The sequence below is a fragment of the Armigeres subalbatus genome, chromosome 1 (genome assembly GCF_024139115.2).
Source record: "Armigeres subalbatus isolate Guangzhou_Male chromosome 1, GZ_Asu_2, whole genome shotgun sequence".
NCBI classification, from domain to species: domain Eukaryota; kingdom Metazoa; phylum Arthropoda; class Insecta; order Diptera; family Culicidae; genus Armigeres; species Armigeres subalbatus.
The window spans coordinates 428,645-451,207 of record NC_085139.1 but is presented as its reverse complement, the minus strand read 5'-3'; the positions used below and the strand labels follow the sequence as shown (position 1 = coordinate 451,207).

At 37.6% G+C, this 22,563-nt stretch overlaps 1 protein-coding gene and 1 long non-coding RNA gene across 8 annotated transcripts in view; one reads left to right on the top strand and one right to left on the bottom strand.

Annotated features, from left to right (window-relative positions):
• LOC134219450 (homeotic protein Sex combs reduced) overlaps positions 1–18,534 on the top strand; it is a 61,601-nt gene extending 43,067 nt beyond the window's left edge. The window contains exons 3-4 of the mRNA XM_062698184.1: positions 16,475–16,798; positions 17,126–18,534. Coding sequence (XP_062554168.1) covers positions 16,475–16,779 — 305 coding nt within the window. The 3' untranslated portion in view covers positions 16,780–16,798; positions 17,126–18,534. The remainder of the gene's footprint in view (positions 1–16,474; positions 16,799–17,125) is intronic.
• LOC134219500 (uncharacterized) overlaps positions 1–22,563 on the bottom strand; it is a 70,700-nt gene that overhangs the window by 25,601 nt on the left and 22,536 nt on the right. Inside the window, exon 3 of one of the 7 annotated variants that reach the window (XR_009981589.1) lies at positions 14,075–14,928. The exons of 5 other annotated variants lie outside the window; for them this stretch is intronic. This is a non-coding gene — a long non-coding RNA (uncharacterized LOC134219500). Of the gene's footprint in view, positions 1–14,074; positions 14,929–18,103; positions 18,229–22,563 lie in introns of those variants that run through there. One more of the 7 variants, XR_009981587.1, reaches the window with a different exon arrangement.

Here is a 22,563-nt window from a genome sequence, read left to right as displayed (position 1 = left end):
TTGTTTAAGAAACACTCGAAACCCCAAGGTACTATGAGCCGTTCTCGAGTTATGGAGTTCTGAATATTATATGATTCATATGGAACTTATCAATCACATAAGATTTTGTTATGCATACTGAACCTTTACCTTTTATGGAATTGCCAAGAATTCGAAGATATTGTTTTCTTCAAATAAATTGTAAAACATGTAACTTGAGCCTATGAATAGAAAATAATGTACTTGGCAACGTAGTCACTTTGGAAGGAATAGCTTTTCTGTATTGTTGCAGAACGTACTATTAAACTATTACTCACATAGATACTATATTATTTCACCTGCTATGGGAAGATTTTTTTTAAATTTTATAGAACATTTATTAATTTCGAAAGCTCTCGGCTCTTATGCCGTTGAGCATTACGGAGCCGAAATCTTTATACTACTTAATTCTTACAAAATAACGTTAGATTAAGTGAAACGAAAGACTCGTGTTTCAATCTGGATTAGGGAATACAGTATTACAGTAGCGAATAATACTAAATTTATGACGATGATGAAAACATTGATGAAGTTCTTGTTTCCTTACTGTTACGGGACATAGAAATAAAACAAGAATTTCATCACCGTTAAACAAACATTTTCTTTAAAACAACAATGGAAAAACATACGAGAGGCAATTACGACAAAAGAAACGATATGGTTATCTAAAAAACCCTGATTAATTTACCTAGCGGTAATGGTGCCTTTCTCGTGCATTATAGAAATAGTATTTTGACCATAACTTTCGAGCCCATAATCCCAACTAGTTAAATTTTAATAGGAAACAATGGGCCAGGATTTCCTGTAAAATGCAACATGGTGCGAACAAATCGGTTAAGGGCAAACCCCTAAATAGTGGATGAGACTTTTTTACTCACACTATATACTCGATTGGTATACAACACTATGGGTCTCCCGCCTTCTATAAAAAGATTGTTTTTGGAGCGAACATAAAGCAGTTCGGTACACTTAGTGTACGAGAAAGGTAAAAATAAATTAGCACATAAGGAAGTAGACTTTCACTATGTTATTGTGGAAAAATAATGAATGAAAAGGCAAATCATTATGTAAATGGTATTTGTACGTACAGAAGGAGAGGGTTAGTGATTTGTGGGAGGTAAGAGGGTTGAAAATGGCGAAAAACGTTGGATGCAATTTTTAAACGTATTTTGTAGCCATATAAAAGGGAGAAGACTTTAATGTCAATACTAGTCCACTAGAGCAGAATTATCCACGAAAAGTTTTTATCTTACTACTACTTTATCAAACCCACACTTCACAGCACGTAAATGTGATTTGACGATAGCCATGAGCTCTCTCTAACTCACCATGTAATCAAAAATTGTCAACTGTGTGTGTATATTATCAAAGTATGAAAATAGTAGACCAATAACAAACATCATAAAAAAGGTCTTCTTTGAGATAATGATTTTATTTGCTGTATTTTGAAAATAAATGAATAATATTTGCTGTTTAACGGCCAATATACTTTCGCTATATTTTTTGCATTTTATACTCCTAGAGAATTCAGATTTTCGTAAACCATGGGACATATTGTTTTAATTTTTAATAGTTGACCCTAAGGATGCCGAAAATCTTTGCCGAAGAAGAAGCCTTGCTGGAACGACGACTAGAATTGTTTATTCTACCAGAACTGCCAAACTACGTGTACCAATAATTCAACTGAGTGTTATTTCAAAATTTTTAATCTTTTAGTGCTGAGGAACAAATTGTAGTTCTTCAGATCAATTTTTAATGGAAAATTCCTGAAAGAGAAATGGGTTTTCCGTCTAACAAGGACAGTGGGATCAAAGCCCAAAGAAGCGGCGGTTACCCTCCAATACCTTTTCCGAACTAAATCTATCACATGTTGTACATATGCATAATCGAGTTTCAGACATAGTAAGGACAGTTGACCAGATAGTGCTGGCAGAAACATTGATTTCTTGCATATGATTTCAATAATCAATCTTCAAAGCGTTCTAATATTTCCAGCAATGCTTATTCTTCAGCAAACTCTTTCAGCATCTCTCAGTATTGAGTCAGATGATTGAATTAACGATAAAATAAAGCCGCTAGGAGCAAAAATGCAAAAAATATATTTTTCCATATTAATCTCCATATAAATTTCAAACGCGATGCTGTAAGTGGGGAAGCAACCAATCGAGCTGTGAATGTGTGTTATGTATGTGTCAATGCGTATATGTGTGTATGTTCGGAAATCAATAAAAAAATCTACAATGTTCACAGTGAAAAAAGGACTTTTCATTTTTAAAATCCTGTATCTCAAAATCGGAACATAGTACCTTGGGGTTTTAAGCGTTTCCAATGTAAAAATGGTCAAAGAACACGTTGGTGAGGTTATTTCCTGAATAAAAATATACTCATTGGGTAAAAAATGCATTTTTCACACGAAAACTTAAAAATTGCTCATTTGGCAACACTGCACATCAACAAATTATTTTTTTATAAATTCCTTGGAAAATCTTCTTTCGAATGGTTACCTTACATTCATTATAGTGCTCACAGTTCCAGAGATATGTACAAAACAATATGATGAGTTTCAAACATTTGTCCGAAAAGGGGGATGGTCTAATTAATCGTGGGGAGGTCCAATCACCACGAAATTTTGGTTTTTGGGGTATAGCCTATACATAAACAATTGGTCAAAATTTCATTCAATTCTAAGAAAGTCGATTGCACGTTTGCATTTTTTCTCGGTCACTTCATATGGAATGACCCAAGTAAGTATTGTGCCTTGCAACAAAATGACATCTTTCATGATCATTTTTTCAAGGCTTCTACAGATCTGGTATTCATTGCTACAAACCACCACGTGGCGGTCAAATTTTCAAAATTATCAAAGTAGCTTTTTTGCTACAGGTATGTTTTTCTTTAAAGACCATCTGGCGCTAATTTTTGTTTGCGTCGAAAAATAAGCGAATGAGTAGATTTTTTTATTCGCTGTACAATATGTTTAAAAGAATAGAATGCTTATAGCCCGATATCTGAATGACGCGAATTTTAGAAGAAAATACCAAATTTGTATTGATAATACATTTTGTTATTATTCAGTTATCAGTTAATCACATGATTGATAACTAAATATCAAGATGATAATAAGGATAACTAATCCTGTTATCAGTTTGATATCATTTCAGTTATCTGCCTTTGCTCGGGCACAGCACCGTTGCGTTAGTAAAAGCTGGATTAGTTCTCGATAACGATAGAGCGTTTATTTGCATCGGAGTATCGTTGTTTTTTTTTAACAATGCCTCTATGTTTTGGTTTTTGGTTTTTGCCTTTGCATTATTATGTGCCGTAATGTTGTATCTCTTTTTCAAAATCAATATTTTGAAATGAAAAGCAATCAACTCAGCGCGCCGAACCGATGTGACTTCTGTATGAGTGTAGGTAATTTAGTCTAAATAATATGAAAACCCCAGAAAAATTGCCTACGTAATAAGTGTACAATCCTCAAATGTGAACAATGCATGCCAATTTAGGAAAATGTATGCATTTCAAGTTTATTTTGACAGGCCAAGCCTGTGAAATGCATATTTTCCAAAAACCATCGATCAATTTCCACAGCGAAGAAACATAAGGGATATATCTCCTGTAACAGCTAATAAAACCCTCAAAAATTGCTTTATTTTCAGAATTATGCGAGAAATTGTCCAAATTAGGAACATGGCCAAAAATGGTACAGTTACCCTAACTCTACTCGATCGTATGTCTTGTAGAGTTCAAAGTAAACAAAATTACCCACTACGATGCATCCTCGAAGGGCCCTCCTTAGCCGTGCGGTAAGACGCGCGGCTACAAAGCAAGACCATGCTGAGGGTGGTTGGGTTCGATTCCCGGTGCCGGTCTAGGCAATTTTCGGATTGGAAATTGTCTCGACTTCCCTGGGCATAAAAGTATCATCGTGTTAGCCTCATGATATACGAATGCAAAAATGGTAACTAGGCTTAGAAACCTCGCAGTTAATAACTGTGGAAGTGCTTAATGAACACTAAGCTGCGAGGCGACTCTGTCCAATAAGCCAATAAGAAGAAGAAGAAGAAGAAGAAGAAGATGCATCCTCGAATCCGTTAAAATGAACGAGCTTTGTATTGTATTTGTACTTACCACATTTCTGCAGTATAATATATAGGGACACGGCAGGTATTTTCGTCTGTTCGTCATAGTCTCGAAAACCAATAAAAGAGACGCTTTTTTGTAAAACTCATACGTACCAAATCGTAAGCTCAGGAAAAACGTTCTGCTATAGTGGAGTTTTAGCAAATGTACGTTGCTTTCGTTGGTTTTAGCCCCTATGACGATGGACGGAAATACCTGCCGTGTCCCTATATACGATTTTTTTTTACACGGGGGATGCGTTCCGTGTAAAAAAAAGTTTTCAGTTCAAAATTTGAAAATCCGTGTAAAAAAAGTTTTATGATTTCTCGACGAATCATGGAAAATGTAGCAACTTTGCAAAAAAAATTGTATGGATTTTTTTTTACACGGCCGTGTAAAAAAAAATCCGTGTAAAAACAGAATCGGGTGTACATATATATAATATATTTATATTATTATGCTGTATATATTGTAACCCCTGATAAAAACGAATAAATACTCTAAGAGTGAAGAACTGGGCACCTTCAGCAAAATTGATCGAAATAGAGAAATGGAAAAAATCTTGGCCTTAATTTTAACATATTCACAATCAATATAAAGTAAATCAATCTTCTTCAATAGGGTACTGCATCTTAAAACCATTCAGTTTCCTATTTGAATTCACGCAATTTCAATTTCTGACAATTCCTACATTTTAGCAAAAGTTCCTTTCTCACACCCTTCATTGAGTACTTCAAGTTTATTCGCTCCTTTGGGAATATAGGATAACCCTACAAGGTAGATAACGAAAACCGGAGAAACGAAATCATAGCCGCATTGCCATTGGGCACTATCAGAGGCTAGACGCCCACAACTGCGGTGTTGTGGCTGGAAATTGAATAAACATAATTTATCATTTTTATTCGATTGGACACCACACGTTCGGCCAAGTGAGAGTGATATCAAGTGAGTGCCTTCCCAGACTTTTCTTTGGATGCCACACTGTGACAGCCAACTGCCTTTAACAATGCAGCGGAACTGGACGATGCTCATATATTATGTTTGCACGTGGAAACATGAATTATATGATAAGTATGTAGGTCATGCCGTGTTCGTTTGGTCTAATAAAAAAGTGTTTATTTTTCTGAAAACATTTTTTAATACTTGGAATATATTTAAAAAAAAGTTAATATTCGTAAGGTACCCCGCGGCAAGTGAAAATGCGGGGTAAGTGGGGTACTATGGCTGCCGATTAATCGGTGAACGTTTTAAATGGTAACAATGTTCTAGAAAGATGAAGCAGAACTATCAACGAATTCACCTGACACAAAATATTTGTAAACAAAACCATTTGCGGCGCCATACTAATGCTATTTAAACTTTAAACTACCGGGAAAAGCTATTACTTTTATTTGAATTCAATGGATTTCGAGTTTATAAATTCATCATTGATGTGGAAAGTGAATATTTTGAATAATTAAATAATTGTGTGACATTGAAAACGATTCAAAAGTTTTGATGGAAGCCAAAATCTGCCACTTTCACTTTCCCTTGAGTTTTAACATTCATGGGGCAAGTGGGACATATCTGAACAACATTTTCGATAGAGCCATTTTACCTACTTTTAAATTGTTGTCTAGTGAAAAATGACTTCGACACTCATATATCATATGGATCTGAATCAAATGCAGTTGATCGTTGGTTTCGTTGTTAAGAAGTATTGTACAGTTGATTACCAAATATATATTTTAATTTTTGAAAATTATCTCCTACATAAGAAAGAGCAATGTTTATAACTATGCGAAATTTTCAATTTGAAGTGAAAATAATCTATTTATTCTACAATAGATCAACAGGTTTTGTCTTGTGTTCTGTTGTTTTCAAACTTCCCATCAGATTTACAGGTTTTCAGATAAATAAAGTGCTTAAAAACTAAATTGGCAATTTTGTTCTATTACAAATTCACACAGAATTTTGGTCAACGGACTTCACTCAGTCCCAGAATTTGAAGCTTCATGCGGCGTGCCTCATAGGTAAGTTGTGCCAATGTACCCTGATGGGCTTGGATTAAAACGTTCCATGTTCCTATTTATTTCCGTTGTTTCGCGCTAAAAGTCGTTGCCGTAAAATCAGTCCGTATTCTTTCATTGTTGGATTCTCTTACAAATTGATGTTTCTGGAACAGTAAGTTGTTGACCCAACGTGCCCTATCCACCGGAACGGGGCTGTTATCATAGGTATAGCTTCCGGGAATAGAATTTCATACTCAGCTGCTAGATGTCAGAACAGACGCTGTTGGAGCTGCACCTCCTTGGTGACCAGACGCTCGATCAGTCGAGTCAAATTTGTTTAAAGTCCCACCCAACACTAGAAGTATCGGTCGCCTTGACTTGCTTGCGGATTAGGGCAGTTCACATTTCAAAAATGTTCGAAAATTACAACTCCCATATGTCTATTAGCATCATTTTGATAATATAGGAGCCCTGGAAAAATTTCAGGCAATTCGGTGGCAATTTAGGGGTGGCGCGAAGTCAATTTATGTTTATATGGAAATTTGTATGGGAAAAACTCGAAATTTATTCAAATCCCCCTACAATTCTTAAATCGTGATGAATTCAAATAAACATCCCCAACCTCCATTTTTGGAATCTATTTGAGCTCAACCAGTAGATAACTCATTAATTTTGATTTATATTTCCACTGCTACATTGAGGCTAATTACACCATTTTAGCCATTTATCCCATATTCACACTGTCAATAGAACCGTTCAGTCCACTCATAACTTATGTGTTATCCGGAGGTCTCATTTATATAGATATCAAAAAGGGAGGTTGGGGATGTTTATTTGAATTCATCACGATTTGACAGTTGTAGGGAGACTTGAATAAATTTTAAGTTTCTCCCATACAAATTTCTATATAAACACAAATGGACTTCGCGCCACCCCTAAATGGCCACCGAATTGCCTGAAATTTTGCCAGGGCTCCTATATTATCAAAATGATGCTAATAGACATATGGGAGTTGGAATTTTCAAACATTTTTGAAATTTGAACTGCCCTATTGCGGATACTTGCAGCTTTTTATAAAAGTTCAACAGAGCCACAGTCAAATCCCACCACATCCTAGGCAGACCCCAAAAGTAAGAAACGCACGCTCTCACTCCGTCAGAAGGGCAACAGTACCCTGGCTAAGTACGCACCCTTAATTCGGCGGTCAATAGCCCTTTGAAACCGTTGGTAGGATTAATTGGGCATAAATCGGGGTAAGCGATTCTTAATCGACTTTTGATAATCAAATTAGAGTGTGAGTTAGAAGATGATGAATTCTGCTTTATCCAGAGCAGATCAAAATATTTAGTCATCGGGTTAGTTTCCGGCCCAACCTACTTCTATATATCACTAGCTCCTCATACCCAACCGTGAATAGATTTTGAGCTAATTTATTCGAAATTGAATTATCGTTAAACGAAATTTCATCAGTAATGAGCATCTGTAGCTTCAAGGGAAAGTTATCAAATAATATTATTTTCTACTTTTTTACCTTAGGCAAACATATGTATCAGCTAAAACAACTTGCTTTAAAATCTATCGTACAGGGTCTTTACCATCACCTAACGAGTGTGAGATATCATAAAAGGCATACTATGCAGACGCCTCAGGATGTTACAAACAGTTAACTTTAAAACAACTGTTGAACTCATGGTCACTAGTGAGGGTCCCGTATGGCTACACGCCTTATAAGCGAATGATCATGGGTTCGATTCCCAGCCCCTCCACTCCCCTCGTTAGTCGCCAGAAGCGCAGTCCGTACGGAAGCGTTTTTGGAAACGGGCCTTACCGCCGGATGTCTGATGACGACTGATAAACTGTTCTTCTCGGGGCATTCCTCCAACGTACTTCGATTACCTAATGGCAACCGAACAAAGCAATGATCACTGGATTTTACCATATGGACAAATGGACACAATAGACTCACGATGACATGGACTACCGTGGGGCATCGAAATCCGCACACTTAAGCACCATAGTAGGGACACGGCAGGTATTTTCGTCTGTTCGTCATAGTCTCGAAAACCAATAAAAGAGACGCTTTTTTGTAGAACTCATACGTACCAAATCGTAAGCTCAGGAGAAACGTTCTGCTATAGTGGAGTTCTAGCAAATGTACGTTGCTTTCGTTGGTTTTATCCCCTACGACGATGGACGGAAATACCTGCCGTGTCCCTATATGAAAAAGTCATCAGAATATAGGAATCGAATGTAAATAAAACGTTTGTTATTGACACAGGATCATGAAGGCTTCTACTTTTGAAGTGTTTCACATTTACTCATTAAAAACTACGAAAAACATGATAAAATAATGAATAAAATCAGCTACTCCTGAATCGAACTCCGTCCACCGTGGACGGATTTTGAATCAAAGGATTAAAATCCGTACAGCTATTTTTTAACTGATTGACTAAACTACCACAAACGCACCTTGAGAAGCGACCCCTTCGATTTGTATTCCGCTCATCTTATGTAATGATTCGCAATTAGCAATTAAAACACAGTTACTTTTGGTGCAATTATCCTCTACCCGAAAACAAAATGGCGGCAGAAACTCCGCGTTTGGTGGGTGGCGATTTGTTTTTTATTTTTGTTGCTTTAATTTCAAAGCCTTCTTTCCATTTCTATGCCCTATAAGCTTACTGTCAAGCATCTGAACAGGATAAGATAAATTATTTCTAAATTAATAACCTTTAACCCCCTTAATTTATTGATATCTCATGAGGTGGACGGATTTCGGTGCTGTACGGATTTCGGTCCCCCACGGTAGCAACGACAACGATAACGAATTTTGGATATCTAAAAACAGATTTTGTGTGGATTCTCTTCACCAGAGTACCACAGTAAATCACGGCACAGTAGCGGCTAAGAACACAGAATGTCTACCAAATAAATATATGAAGAAAAAAAAATCATGATCGATGGAAATTTCATCAGTGTTACGCCTGTTTGTCTGTGTTTCTAGTATGATTAAATGATGACGTACAACTCGTGCTTTTTGAAGCTAGTTGCACAAACAACTATTTTGTGATTCCCCTTGGAAATCTGTCTTTCCTGTAAGGATTTTATACCTACTTCTTCAATACAAAAATTATAATAGAATTTTATATATCTTATTGGAGTTCTATAATTCCTATTAGAAAAATTTATTATTCCTCCTAGTATTTTAATATTTCTCTTAGAACTTTATTGGTCTTATCAGAATTTTATAATTCATATTAAAATTTCATTATTCTTATTAGAATATTTTTTTGGAAGTTGCGTGAGCGTGAGCATGAGCATTATGGCCGTACAATTCGTAGTTGCTACTCCGTGATTGACTGGAACTTGAGAAATTGCAGAGAGAATCATGTGAATGGAACATGGGATTTGCTATCTATTCTCAATGTACTGTACACGTTTCAGAAGCTCACGTATTTTAAGTCAATAACGGCGCCGGCCACGTCCTTACGGTCATATAGGAAAGGAAGGATTGTTAGTTCGACTCTCGTTGCTACTAGAGACCGAGAACACCTCTGCATCTCCACGATTGTCTTGGGATGTGGTATTGTGTTAGTTGCATAGGATATTTTATCTGGATTCACTTTGGTGAGTGATGTGACTAAGAGATGGGATTACTATTATTATCATTGTATTTATTTAAGAGGCTTTCAGCCATTGGTCGGCTCACCTCTGAATGAGGGGATTATATGCAATGCAAATAAAATCACGTAATAATTGATTTACTCTCAGATTTACTTACAGATCAAAACACAATATTTCGGATCACGCGATCGTTTTGCTTGCTAATTAAAATACGATCAATCGCGTAATCAACACAGAACTAAATTCTCGGATCCCGCGAGAGTTCTGAGTTGGATTCTCTGCGATTTACTATCCGGCCGTACACAATTAAACTAAACACCCGAATCCGCGTCCAATACGAAACATGTTCATTCAAGAACTCCCCAATTGCTCGATGGTTACTGTAAACTATTTAAGAGCACGCCTGTTTCCACCGGAGCAAAGCGCAATACATGCGCATGAGCCATTTGACACCAAATACATATTTTTTTCATTTTCGCGACGACCAAAACACGCACTGACCTTACTTATTCGATAGCTACTGCAAACTATTTAAGATCGTGCCTGTTTCGACCGGACCAAAGCGCAATATTTGCGCATGAGCCACCGAACACCAAATAGATACTTAATCATTTTCGCGACGAGTAAAACACGCACTGTACTTAATTGCTCGATGGCTACTGCAAACTATTTGAACCGTTTGTTTGAGAAACTGCATATGTAACATTATTGGCCAAAATAAAAATTTTATATAATCTGAATCCTCGTCCGAAAATACGTATTCTGGCAAAAATACGAAAAAAAATCCCAATCTCGTCTTATGACAAGTGAAGACATTCCACTAAAAAGCTCAAAATAATTTTCGTAAAAAAAAATTGTTCAGGAATGTATGATTTATTTTTCGTTCTTTAAGAAACTACATATGTGCACGCACTTTGAAGAGCAATTATAGAGTACTGCTTACAGTTTTCGCACTGAAAGTGCCCATAGTATTGAGCTGGGAGGGAGATCCAGATACTACACACGAAATAAAAATAAAACTAAACGTCATGACGCAAGCAAATTGTTGACGAGAAAAACATATCAAAGCAAGCGACGCGCAAAATTACCCATTTTTGTTTTGCGTGTCATCGATGTTTTCGTTGATTTCGTTGAAGCCGGTGCGTGACTTACATGAGTTTTAGACAACGTTCCGAGTGCGGGTTGTTTAAATATGAAGTGTCCCATGAAATATTGCAGGCGGAGCTGTGAGAAATGTCCGGAATATCCACAAATGTCCGGAACATCCACAGAGTACATCACGCTTGCGGGGAGATTAGGTATTCAGAGCAGCTTATACCCGAATTATACAGAAAATGTTGAGGTTTAGTTTAAGATAAAACGTATGACAAAGAAAGAGGGTGGGTTGAAAATCGCCGGTTTATACGTGACGTGCTTTATGGATCCTATAGTTATTTTTTGCCTCTCTACGGAGGGAATCACAAAATACCGGTGGATTAAATACTGCCGCTTGAATCAGGATATGGAAATCAAGCCAAGTTCTCGAAACGAAACTGTTTTCATCGTGGATCTGATCTCGGATTCTCAGACGACGAACAATTTCGTCGAATCTCTGATCTTCACGGTCAAATCACGGTGAATCGAGTGATATGCGAATGAATATTAAAGAGTGATGGACAAAGGAAATCAGTGCAAGAATATAGTGTCGTGGGAATGAAATTGTCTGGTCATGTGGGCTAGAAAACGAAACGCAAAAGGAAAAGCAGAATATTGTTTACAAAAAAATAGAACGACGGGCGCTGCAAGACAGTAGTGCAAATGGAGATTTGCAGTTTAGCTCGAATAATGTGTACAAAGAACTAAATGGGGATGCAGAAAAGGAGCAACGAAAGTTTGACAATAGAAGCATGATAAATTTTGTTTTTTTGTTTGGGTTGTTGAAGTAAGAAATTACTCGTTTTTTATCTCCCATTCCAAAAAGTAATGATGTTCTTGATACCTTAGAACTTAAAGCAAGGGATAGTACCACCATTTAGTCCATTTGTTTTTATATTTACTTTTCAGTATTTTCTGCTTTTACTGTTCAAACCAAACAATTTTCTCTTCTGTTACGTATTTCTTGTCTACCGACTGCGTGGACTGTCATACGTCCTTTTCTGATGTCTCCTTTTCTCTATACAACCCACTCGGAAAGATCTTCTAGACTTCTACCGTGATATCTCTGAGACAAAAAAATGAGTCTCCTAGATATTTTTCTTCGATGTCTAGTACCTGTCACACCTCAAATCCGCCTCAAATGCAACAACCGTTTAAACCGGTGTCTACCTCAAATTTTAGACGAGTAGACCGTTTGAACCGGAAGGGATTTGACAGTTATGGTCTCTTAGAAAGCTCATAGATAGCTCCTAGATATGGGTACCACAATTCTACTAGATTTTTCTTAGACATGGTGGAGATAAGGGTACCTAATGTCATTCTTCTTCTTATTCATTTTGTTTACATTGTGTGACTTCTGGTAGATTTTATTGCGCGTAAAAAAATATGAAAAAATGTTTTATTTTTTTATATAGTACAAGAAGAGAAGCAAACCCGAGCTAACGAGTTCCAAACTTTGCAACAATTTTCATTGCACTCCAGTTTAATGGCTTCCTCATCAAGAATCACCTCGGCCCTCATTGACTTATGGATGTCTTCTGCTTTCTTGCCGACTGCTCACTTCGTCGCAAGGTTCTTAAAGGTAATCAAAATATCCGGCACATTGTATCCAGTCAGTATTGAAATCGCTCGGACAAAACCTTGGACAAAAAGCAGTCCCAAATGCCCAGCACCTTGGTAACCAAATAAAACAAGGCAGTGTGCTCCTACTGGGAGCAATTTAAAGCTTGACTGCGCTTGAGCAGGACATAGGTTGGAACGGAATCATCGGGGCATTGGAAACCTACGGGCAATCTAGTTCCACCAAGGTCGGCCAAGGCAGGTCTTTGTTTTTTTTGCATGCTCCTCCATACACATTCTTATTCTGCCGCGGCCACCACCACGCCATTTAAGCGAGGATTCTTCCCGGACGGTCCTCGACTTGGGTAAAAAACGTTGAATGCATTTCACGTATCAAGGTCTTGGCGGCGTCGATGAATAAGAGACGCTTTGCGATCCATTTGTATGAGCGATTATATCTTGAAGGAAGTAAATAAGACAAATATAACTACAGGACCAAATTGCAGGACTAACAAAACAAGTAGAATCTACTTACCGCCATTATTCGGCTCTACTATCGGTTAGTCTTCTCTGGGCACTTGTAGTATCTTCTGAAGCTTTGATGGTTATCGCAATCGTCGATTAAATATTTCTTTTTGTTAAATGGCTTTCCTATCCGCTACCGCTGCAATTGCAAACGGAAGAGATGGCGTCGACTCGGTGAAAAAAATATGGCGACCAAAAAAGCGCGAGGATTTGACAGTTGAACCGCTTGATTGTTTGGCGGTATTAGTGTACCGGTAACACACACATGCACGATCATGCTTGATGGTTCAGGGAAGATGAAATTGAAGCTTGGCTAAGGTGGTTTGCGTCTTATTCAGGTAGATTCCTGGTCGCTTCTAGACATCCTTCCATGTGGGAATCGACACAACAAGTTTCACAGTTCGATTGCAAGCTTTTTTTGTTAGGGAAGATCCATTAATTACGTAACGCAAAAATTGGCCTTCTTAACCCCCCTCCCTATGTCACACTTTTTGTATTAATCATAAAAAAAATGTGTGGATTATCACACTTCGGCCAACTTCCCCTCCTCCTTTTGAACGTTACGTAATTTATGGATGCTCCCTTAAACAATGATCATTTCAAAAATTGGTTGATAATTTTCAATATAATTATCTGCTCTTTACCGTTTTCAAGCAAATTATCAGTTTCAATACTCCCCATTTAAAGAAAAAAATTGCTAGGTCTGCGGTGACGTTTCATGACAACTAAAGTTAGGTCTGCACTGACATTCATATTTTTTGAGTCTGAATCTCCCTCCCAGGTATTGAGTTTTGCTAGAAACTATTGATTTTTATCGAAGAAATCGAAAGATTCGGTGCCAATATATTCAAAACTGTTTTGGTTGTTTTCTCGAAATTGTGTAATACATTTACTTACTTATGGATAAATGAATAGTGAGAAGTGATAAATGAATAATAAGCAGGGTTTGCAGAAAACGCTCTCAATAGGGCACTGCACGGAAACATCTCTTTCTCTTTCGTTCCTCATAAATTTTGACGTTTACTGGCCTTGTTATTTTCTAATTTCTTTGCAGCGAGAAAGAGACAAAACCCTATAGATAACGAACAGCAAAAACTGTTCCGAATCATAACAAGCCATGATAACAAATTTATCAAACTTGTATACAAGTGCGAGATAACAAAATCGGATAGGTTCGCCCCCCACGGAAGTGTTGATTTTCGCTCTTTTCGTGGTGGTTACTGCACAGCTCGAACAAGTTGAAATGCATCATCAGTGCCAGTGATCCCCGCATTTGGAGCTTTCTAAAAGAAATTTATCATGGGGTATAGCCTCCTGAATCAGTACTCTATCATGACAGATTGCGAAAAAAATCTCTCGCGGTATGCTAGATATCGTATAAGTATACAGAGACGATAAGTGAAAGACTTTGTAATTCTCTTTTGGATTCAAACCCTGATAATAAAAAGTGATAAATGAACAGAGAGAATTTTTTAAACTTTACTAAGGTGTTTTTTATTCTTGAAATTAAGTTTAACGCTAAAAACAGTGAGAAGTGAAAATTGGGTAAAAAGGGGAGAGAAGCGAGATGTACACTAGTATTTACTAGTGTTATGAAGTGAGAAATGAGGAGTAAGAAGTGAGTTGTGAGAAGGGAGTAGTAAGAAGTGAGAAGTGAGAACCAAGGAACGAGAAGTGAGAAACGAGATTCTTTCTCTTTCCGTCTTTCTTCTTATTTCTTCTGTCTTCCTTCTTTCTGTCTTATATCTCTCCACTCACTTCTCACTACTCATCATCTCGCTTCTTACTCCCAATCATCATCTCTCGCTTCTCACTTTTTGCTTCTGTTTATCTCACTACTCACATCCTACTCCTCACTTCGCAAATTTCATAACTAACTTCTCACTTCTCATTTCTCACTTTCCACTACTCACATGTTGCTGCAAACATCTCACTACTCAATGTTCGATGGTCCCTGCAATATCGAGTGACGAAGAGTTCACTGTAGAATTTTATTATTCTTATTAGCATTTTATTAGTCCTGTTGAAATTTTATTATTCTCATTTCAATTGCATTATTTGTATAAGAATTGTATTGTTTTTATTAGAATTTTTTTTCTTATAATAGTTTTATTATTCTTTAAAATTTCATTCTTTAAAAATTTCATTATTAAATAATGGAACGTAGGGTAAAATGATCAATATTTCAATTTTTTAAATCGTGTGGTGAACAGAAACCTACTCGATTTCTTGAAATATTCTAGATAAGACTAGTCATTTTTATTCTATTGCTTGCCATTCAAAACAGAAATTATTAGTAAAAAATAAGAATGGGAGAACGTGGAGTAAAATCAGTAATATCTCAATTTCCAACATCGAGCGGTGGACAGAGCTCGCACAACTCGATTCCCTGATAAATTTTAATTATACTAAGTCATGCTTTGTCGATAATTATTTATATTAATAATTTAGCAAACTGGTGCATAGGTATAAAACGAGGTCTGTATCTCATCTTGCAGCTTCGTGCAGTGATGTTCAGGATTCACGATTCAATTCTCCAGAGCGTTCTAAGATTTATCGCAATCCGCTCACAGCGAACAATGTTATGAACAATTTGTTCCCCAATGTGCATTGGCAACTTTACTTAGTGACTTCTTCAAGAGCTTAGCTTACATTCAGCTACCTCTCAGACAGATCTCTTATATGATTGACTGAGTTTAATGAGATCAGACAGTTGAATTGATCAACTGCACTGAATTCACTTGACCGTCCAACAGCAAAACGTATTCAACTTTCATTTTCATTCAAGTAGTTGAATGAAAATGTTTAGACGCTCAATTAACTTTCAAGTGAAGGGCCCAATATAAACTGAGCATAACACTTCCAAATCTGTTAGCAAGAAATGAAGATCGATGGTGCAAAAGTAACTTGTAACTCTAGCTGACTAGCTGTAACTAACTCTCAAACTTGGACATTCAATGACGCGTTTTGAGTGATCTGAAGGGAACTGGAAATATATCTCGATTCTTGTGTACTATGGTAGGAGATTTGTTCCCATTTTCATCCCACTGTAATCAATTCGTCATATCTCGAAACAAAGAAATAAAGCACCAATTCCATCGTATCTTTTTGCAAACATGCGTGCTCACTGCCGGATGAAATTACAAAATAAGGAACAAATCGAACTGCTTTTAATTTCCTTTTTTTATAGGGTCAATATAGGTCAATGTGACGAACAGGAGAAGTGAGAAAACAGTCATACTTCATTTTAAAAGCTCAATAATTAGCGCTACTATGGTCAATACCACGCAGAGCAAACGATTTCTTTTCAGTTCACATTGCACAGTTGGGGTAAACCAATTAATGCCTGTATAAACTCAACTGCTCAATATGGAATGAAATCCTCAATAATTTATTTTCTCTAATACTATGTTAATTGTTTCCTATTAAAAAGTTAATTATCTAATTGATTTCATCCTTCCCCGAGCATTTGCTTTTAACGTTCATTTTCATAATTGCAGGTACGGTTAATGCCAATGGAGAAACTAAACGACAGCGAACATCCTACACGCGTTATCAAACTCTGGAGTTGGAGAAAGAATTTCATTTCAACCGATATTTGACGCGACGAAGAAGGATTGAAATTGCTCACGCACTCTGCTTAACCGAACGGCAGATCAAAATCTGGTTCCAGAACCGTCGGATGAAATGGAAAAAGGAGCACAAGATGGCATCGATGAACATCGTACCGTACCACATGTCTCCTTACGGACATCCATACCAGTTCGATATCCACCCATCCCAGTTTGCGCACCTTAGTGCATAGGACGCGTGGCACTTTTCGGGTACTGGTTAGAGACTCAACCAGCTTTATCAGGAACAATATCAGGGATATCAAAATAATCAAGATAGTGTTTTGTTCGGTGGGAACACTACACCATCTGATTCAACCAAGTATAATCAAGAGTTTTGACTTTCCCCGGCTTAGCTTTTCGCTTGTAAAGCTTGACCTCCGAGGATTGGCTAAAACTCTTACTGTAGTAGAATTGTATAGAACAAGATGATATCCCTGGTAGAAACTGTTACAAGCTGCTGTTGAGATATTCATCATATGAAAAATTCTTTCTTCGATTTTATCTTTGAGTCCAATTCATAATTTATTGTATTTTCAGGACCTATCTCCTATCACATTGTAAATATGGGATAAATTCGAAGAAAGCATCGATTCAATCTTCTCTAATCAGTATTCGAAAAGCAAGTCCCGCGTCACGCGAGGGTTCTCTATAGGTACTAACATGTATTAGGCTATTGATGGAGTTACGTTTACTTTCCCATGATTTTTCCACTTGTTTGAAACAACTTGCATGCAAGCTTTGGTCAACTAGGTAAAACAGAGCATAGCAAAGACTCGCACACACAAGTTCAGTTATGGCAAAATTATGGAAAAGTTATGATCAATCGTACTTGTATCGATTATAAGGTATAATTTTGTTGTTTTTCCTTAATAGTATAACATTTTCATTAGATGTTTCACACTAGCAACAAATCGTAAATCTAAAATTGATATTTTTAGTTATGTATTACTTCAACAAGATGATATTGATCTGAGATAATCTACACTGATTTTATCCTGCTCAGTTTTGAGTTATGTAATTGAGATACATTGAATGAACTGTAAATATAGAGCGCTAAGAACTTTAATTTATTAAACTGCTGTAGAGCTATTGTGAAATAATTTTAAGTAGTTAAATAATCCACCAACGAAGATGCAATATTGAGATACTATATCTTTGATCTTAACACGAGGTTGCAGACGAAATTCTATTTTACCATGTTTATGTTTATGTTGTTCATATAAATTCTGTTTTTAAATGGCTCTGATTAGACTTTACTTTCGTTTATCTAAGTTCATTAAATCAACATGCATTGACAAATTCGGATTACACAGGGATTATGTTATAACAATACAATTCTATATCTACGAAAGACGACGAGGCTACTCGTTTCTACTGAAACACAACGTTTTCTTGGAAATATAGATATTCAGGTGAACGATATTTCGAGATGTAACACGAGTGTAATTGAAAAGCATAATTAGGATTATTGATATATTGTTTTATTCGATTGCGATAAGAATCAATAGCCACAAGAAAAAAAATCATGAAATTTTATGCATTCCGAGATGATACTATTTTACCAACTACAATGGCCAATTGATTAATAGTACATCAATTCATCAGATGAGTGGTCGCTGGAAACACATTTTGTAACGAAACTGTAAAAAAGAAAATACTAAAGTCACGATGAGTGCTGTAAGTAACCGTAGTCTAATCCTTCAGTGACAGTCAAATCGTTTTAGGTTAAAATAAAGGTCGTTTACTTAAGACACTGCTGTTTATGACCGTGAAATCCCTTTTCAGATCATAACACAATGAGTTATTGATATATTTCTAGAATTGGAAGAATGTCCATCATTCTACTCTTTTATTTTTTTTTAAATATCGAAGTTGCAAAACACCTCCAATTGATTAGTTTTAAACAAACAAAGTTTCAACAGAAATAAATCGAATCGAATCAAGTATCAGATGAGTTTTATTTATTTTAGTCTCTAAGCGTTCGGTCTGAATGCGACAATTTAATGAGGTCAAAAATCAAAACTTCGAACAACCATCGCCAATATACCTAATACCATATCGTCTCGATTTCAGTTCAAAAATGTAAACGTGTTAATTGATTTAGCATACATATGAGAATTACCGAGAAAACACATCACCAACTATCTATCTAGGCAGCAGAAGTGTAAGAATCGGTCATGATAATTAGCACAGCCAGCATCACATGGCTTGTGTGGCATTCAGGTATGTATATCACAGCACTTTCATAATATTCCGTGAGTAGATCATCAGAAATTTGACTTTAAGAATAAAAAATAATTCTTCTTTTTAGTTCTTTGGCAAGCTATTTTAAAGATGTCTCCTCCCTGCTCAATTACAATCAGGCTCGACATAAAATTTGTTTCATAAAATAACAATGAACTTAGTTCATAATCAACAAACTATTATTGTTCACGTGGATAGTCTTGTTCGATGAAAGCACAAGAAGTCTAGATTCGTTAATATACTACAAGTGAGCAAGACGTTGTTTATTCGCTTTGACGCAGCCGCGCTGTTGCCATCTAGCGGCGACGGACGTGTGCGTGAAATCACTGTTTTTCAACATGGTGAAATATAGGAAGTATATTTTAAAATGCTTTTAAAATGTTGTTACAAGTAATATGTTGAAAACTTTTTAATACGTAGGATTAGAATTTTGAAAAACTACATGTTAGGCTCCTTATCTTCACATGTTTTTTTAATCAAAATAATTCAACTTTCGTGTTACCTATATGAAAGAAAATTAAATTTCTAACCCAAAAAAGTGAACAATTTTAGGCTAAAATGTGTTTTAACGCTTTAATAAGCATTTTAAAATTGACGTCCTATATCCCTTGCTGGGTGAAATAAAAAAGCATCAGCCGGCCCCCATTTTGTTCTCGCTTTCGTCAGGGCCAATTCAGTCGTGAGTATTAAACTAGGAAAGTAACTTCAAATAATTTGGCAGCTGTTTGTTGACTAAAAACTTGAGCATTAAGGTCTGTGTACATACACAAGACTTGATAAACTTGCAAAAGGAAAAAATCCGGTGTTGAACTTAATCTAGAATTAAAAAAACACCTAAATAAAGAATAAAAAAAAAAAAAAAAAAAAGGAAAAAATATGCATCAAGTATACTCCGGCAATCGCTGTTACGAACTCAATACCAAATTTTCAAAACGACTTATTTGCTTTTGTAAACAAAGATTCAAACGTCGAGTTGACGAACCTGATAGCACTCCCACGCAAACCAACACAATCTATACGTAGGTAATGGCTTCTGCAACTTGTTGGTGGTGATTGCAAAGACAAACAGACGTAACCCTTCGTAAAAATTGTTCGAGTGATTATCGTCATTCGTTTAACTATTATCAGAATCGCGAGAAGCACAGTCGACCATGATTGATTCCCATTTGACGTTTGCTCCTAACTTCTTCTTATTGGCATTACATCCCCAACCTGGGACAGAGCCGCCTCGCAGTTATTAACAGTTATTAACTGCGAGGTTTCTAAGCCAAGTTACCATTTTTGCATTCGTATATCATGAGGCTAACACGATGATACTTTTATGCCCAGGGAAGTCGAGACAATTTCCAATCCGGAAATTGTCTAGACCGGCACCGGGAATCGAACCCAGCCACCCTCAGCCATTTTCATTACCATATATACGTTCAATCAGGTGAACATTATACCATTTCGATTTCGTATAGAATAAATTATGGTGCAGAACACACATCCGATTGGTTTTCCAAGAAGGCAAAATCATTACTTAAATACATTTTGGGACTGTGGGGTAAAAGTACGCAGGAACGGGTGGGGCAAGAGTACGCATGTGAATCTTCAAGTTCTGATGTCAAACTCGTATCCCCGGCCGAAATAAGAATACTTCCAAAGCGTAAAGATCCACAACTAAGATAAAAGGGACAGGAATCGAAAATTATCACAAGTATTAAGGATAAGTTGTAGTAACTTAATTGAAAAGGACTTAGTGAACAAAGCACTGAAACGAAATAATGAAATTTTATTAGAACTCGTTATTATTATTATTATTATGTCTTTATTTGTGTGTTTTTTTTTAATTTTACATTAAGTTCAACACAAAGATTAGAACTCGTTGTACACCTAAACAAAGTACACACAATTTCATCTAAATAATAATTTCATTTAATCAAAAAAAACATCCATAAATTAAGCAAACGCATCGGATTGGGTATACACTAGGGTGGCTCAAAAAACACTTTCAAATTTTTTGATGGGCCGCCCTTTTATTCGGTTCCGGCTGTTACACCCGGCTCCCCGCACGACACCTTCTAGCGCAATGTTGAACAACAGGCACGAAAGTCCATCACCTTGTCTTAGTCCCCGGCGCGATTCGAACGAACTGGAGTGTTCGCCCGAAATCTTCACACAGTTTTGCACACCATCCACCGTTGCTTTGATCAGTCTGTTAAGCTTCCCAGGGAAGCTGTTCTCGTCCATAATTTTCCATAGCTCTACGTGGTCTATACTGTCGTATGCCGCCTTGAAATCAACGAAAAGATGGTGCGTTGGGACCTGGTATTCACGGCATTTTTGAAGGATTTGCCGTACAGTAAAGATCTGGTCCGTTGTCGAGCGGCCTTCAACGAAGCCGGCTTGATAACTTCCCACAAACTCATTCATGATCTGGGATATCACTTTGTAGGCGGCATTAAGCATAGTGATCGCTCAAAAGTTCTCACACTTCAGCTTGTCGCCTTTCTTGTAGATGGGGCATATAACCCCTTCCTTCCACTCCTCCGGTAGCTATTCGGTTTCCCAGATTCTGACGATCAGTTTGTGCAGGCAAGTGGCCAGCTTTTCAGGGGCCATCTTGATGAGCTCAGCTCCGATACCATCCTTACCAGCTGCTTTATTGGTCTTTAGCTGTTGAATGGCATTCTTAACTTCCCTCAAGGTGGGGGCTGGTTGGCTTCCATCGTCCGCTGAACTGACGTAGTCATGTCCTCCGCTGCCTTGACTTTCACTGCCTGTACTCTCAGCGCCATTCAAATGTTCCTCGTAGTGCTGCTTCCACCTTTCGATTACCACACGATCGTCCGTCAAGATGCTCCTATCCTTATCCCGGCACACTTCGGCTCGCGGCACGAAGCCTTTGCGGGATGCGTTGAGCTTCTGGTAGAAGTTGCGTGTTTCTTGAGAACGGCACAGCTGTTCCATCTCCTCGCACTCCGCTTCTTCCAGGCGGCGTTTCTTCTCCTGAAAAAGGCGGGTCTGCAGTCTCCGTTTCCGTCCATAACGTTCCACGTTCTGCCGGGTACCTTACTGCAGCGCGACCGCCCGCGCTGCGTTCTTCTCCTCCAGAATCTGTCTGCACTCTTCGTCGAACCAATCGTTCCGTCGACTTCGTCCCATATACCCGACGTTGGTCTCCGCTGCGTCGTTAATGGCTGCTTTAACTGTATTCCAGCAGTCCTCAAGAGGGGCCCCATCGAGCTCACCCTCTTCCGGCAACGCTGCCTCGAGATGCTGCGTGTATGCAGTGGCGACATCAGGTTGCTTCAGTCGCTCTAGGTCGTACCGCGGCGATCGTCGGTACCGAACATTGTTGATGACGGATAGTTTTGGGCGCAGTTTAACCATCACCAGATAGTGGTCAGAGTCGATGTTAGCGCCACGATATGTCCTGACGTCGATAATGTCGGAGAAGTGCCATCCATCAATCAGAACGTGGTCGATTTGTGATTCTGTCTGCAGTGGTGATCTCCAGGTGTACCGATACGGGAGGCTGTGTTGGAAGTAGGTGCTTCGAATGGCCATATTCTTGGAGGCGGCGAAATTAATTAGTCGTAGGCCGTTTCGTTCGTCAGCCGGTGAGCGCTGAACTTTCCAATAGTCGGTCTAAACTCCTCCTCTTGGCCAACCTGAGCGTTCAAATCTCCTATGATGATTTTGACGTCGTGGCTTGGGCAGCTATCGTACTCACGTTCCAGCTGCGC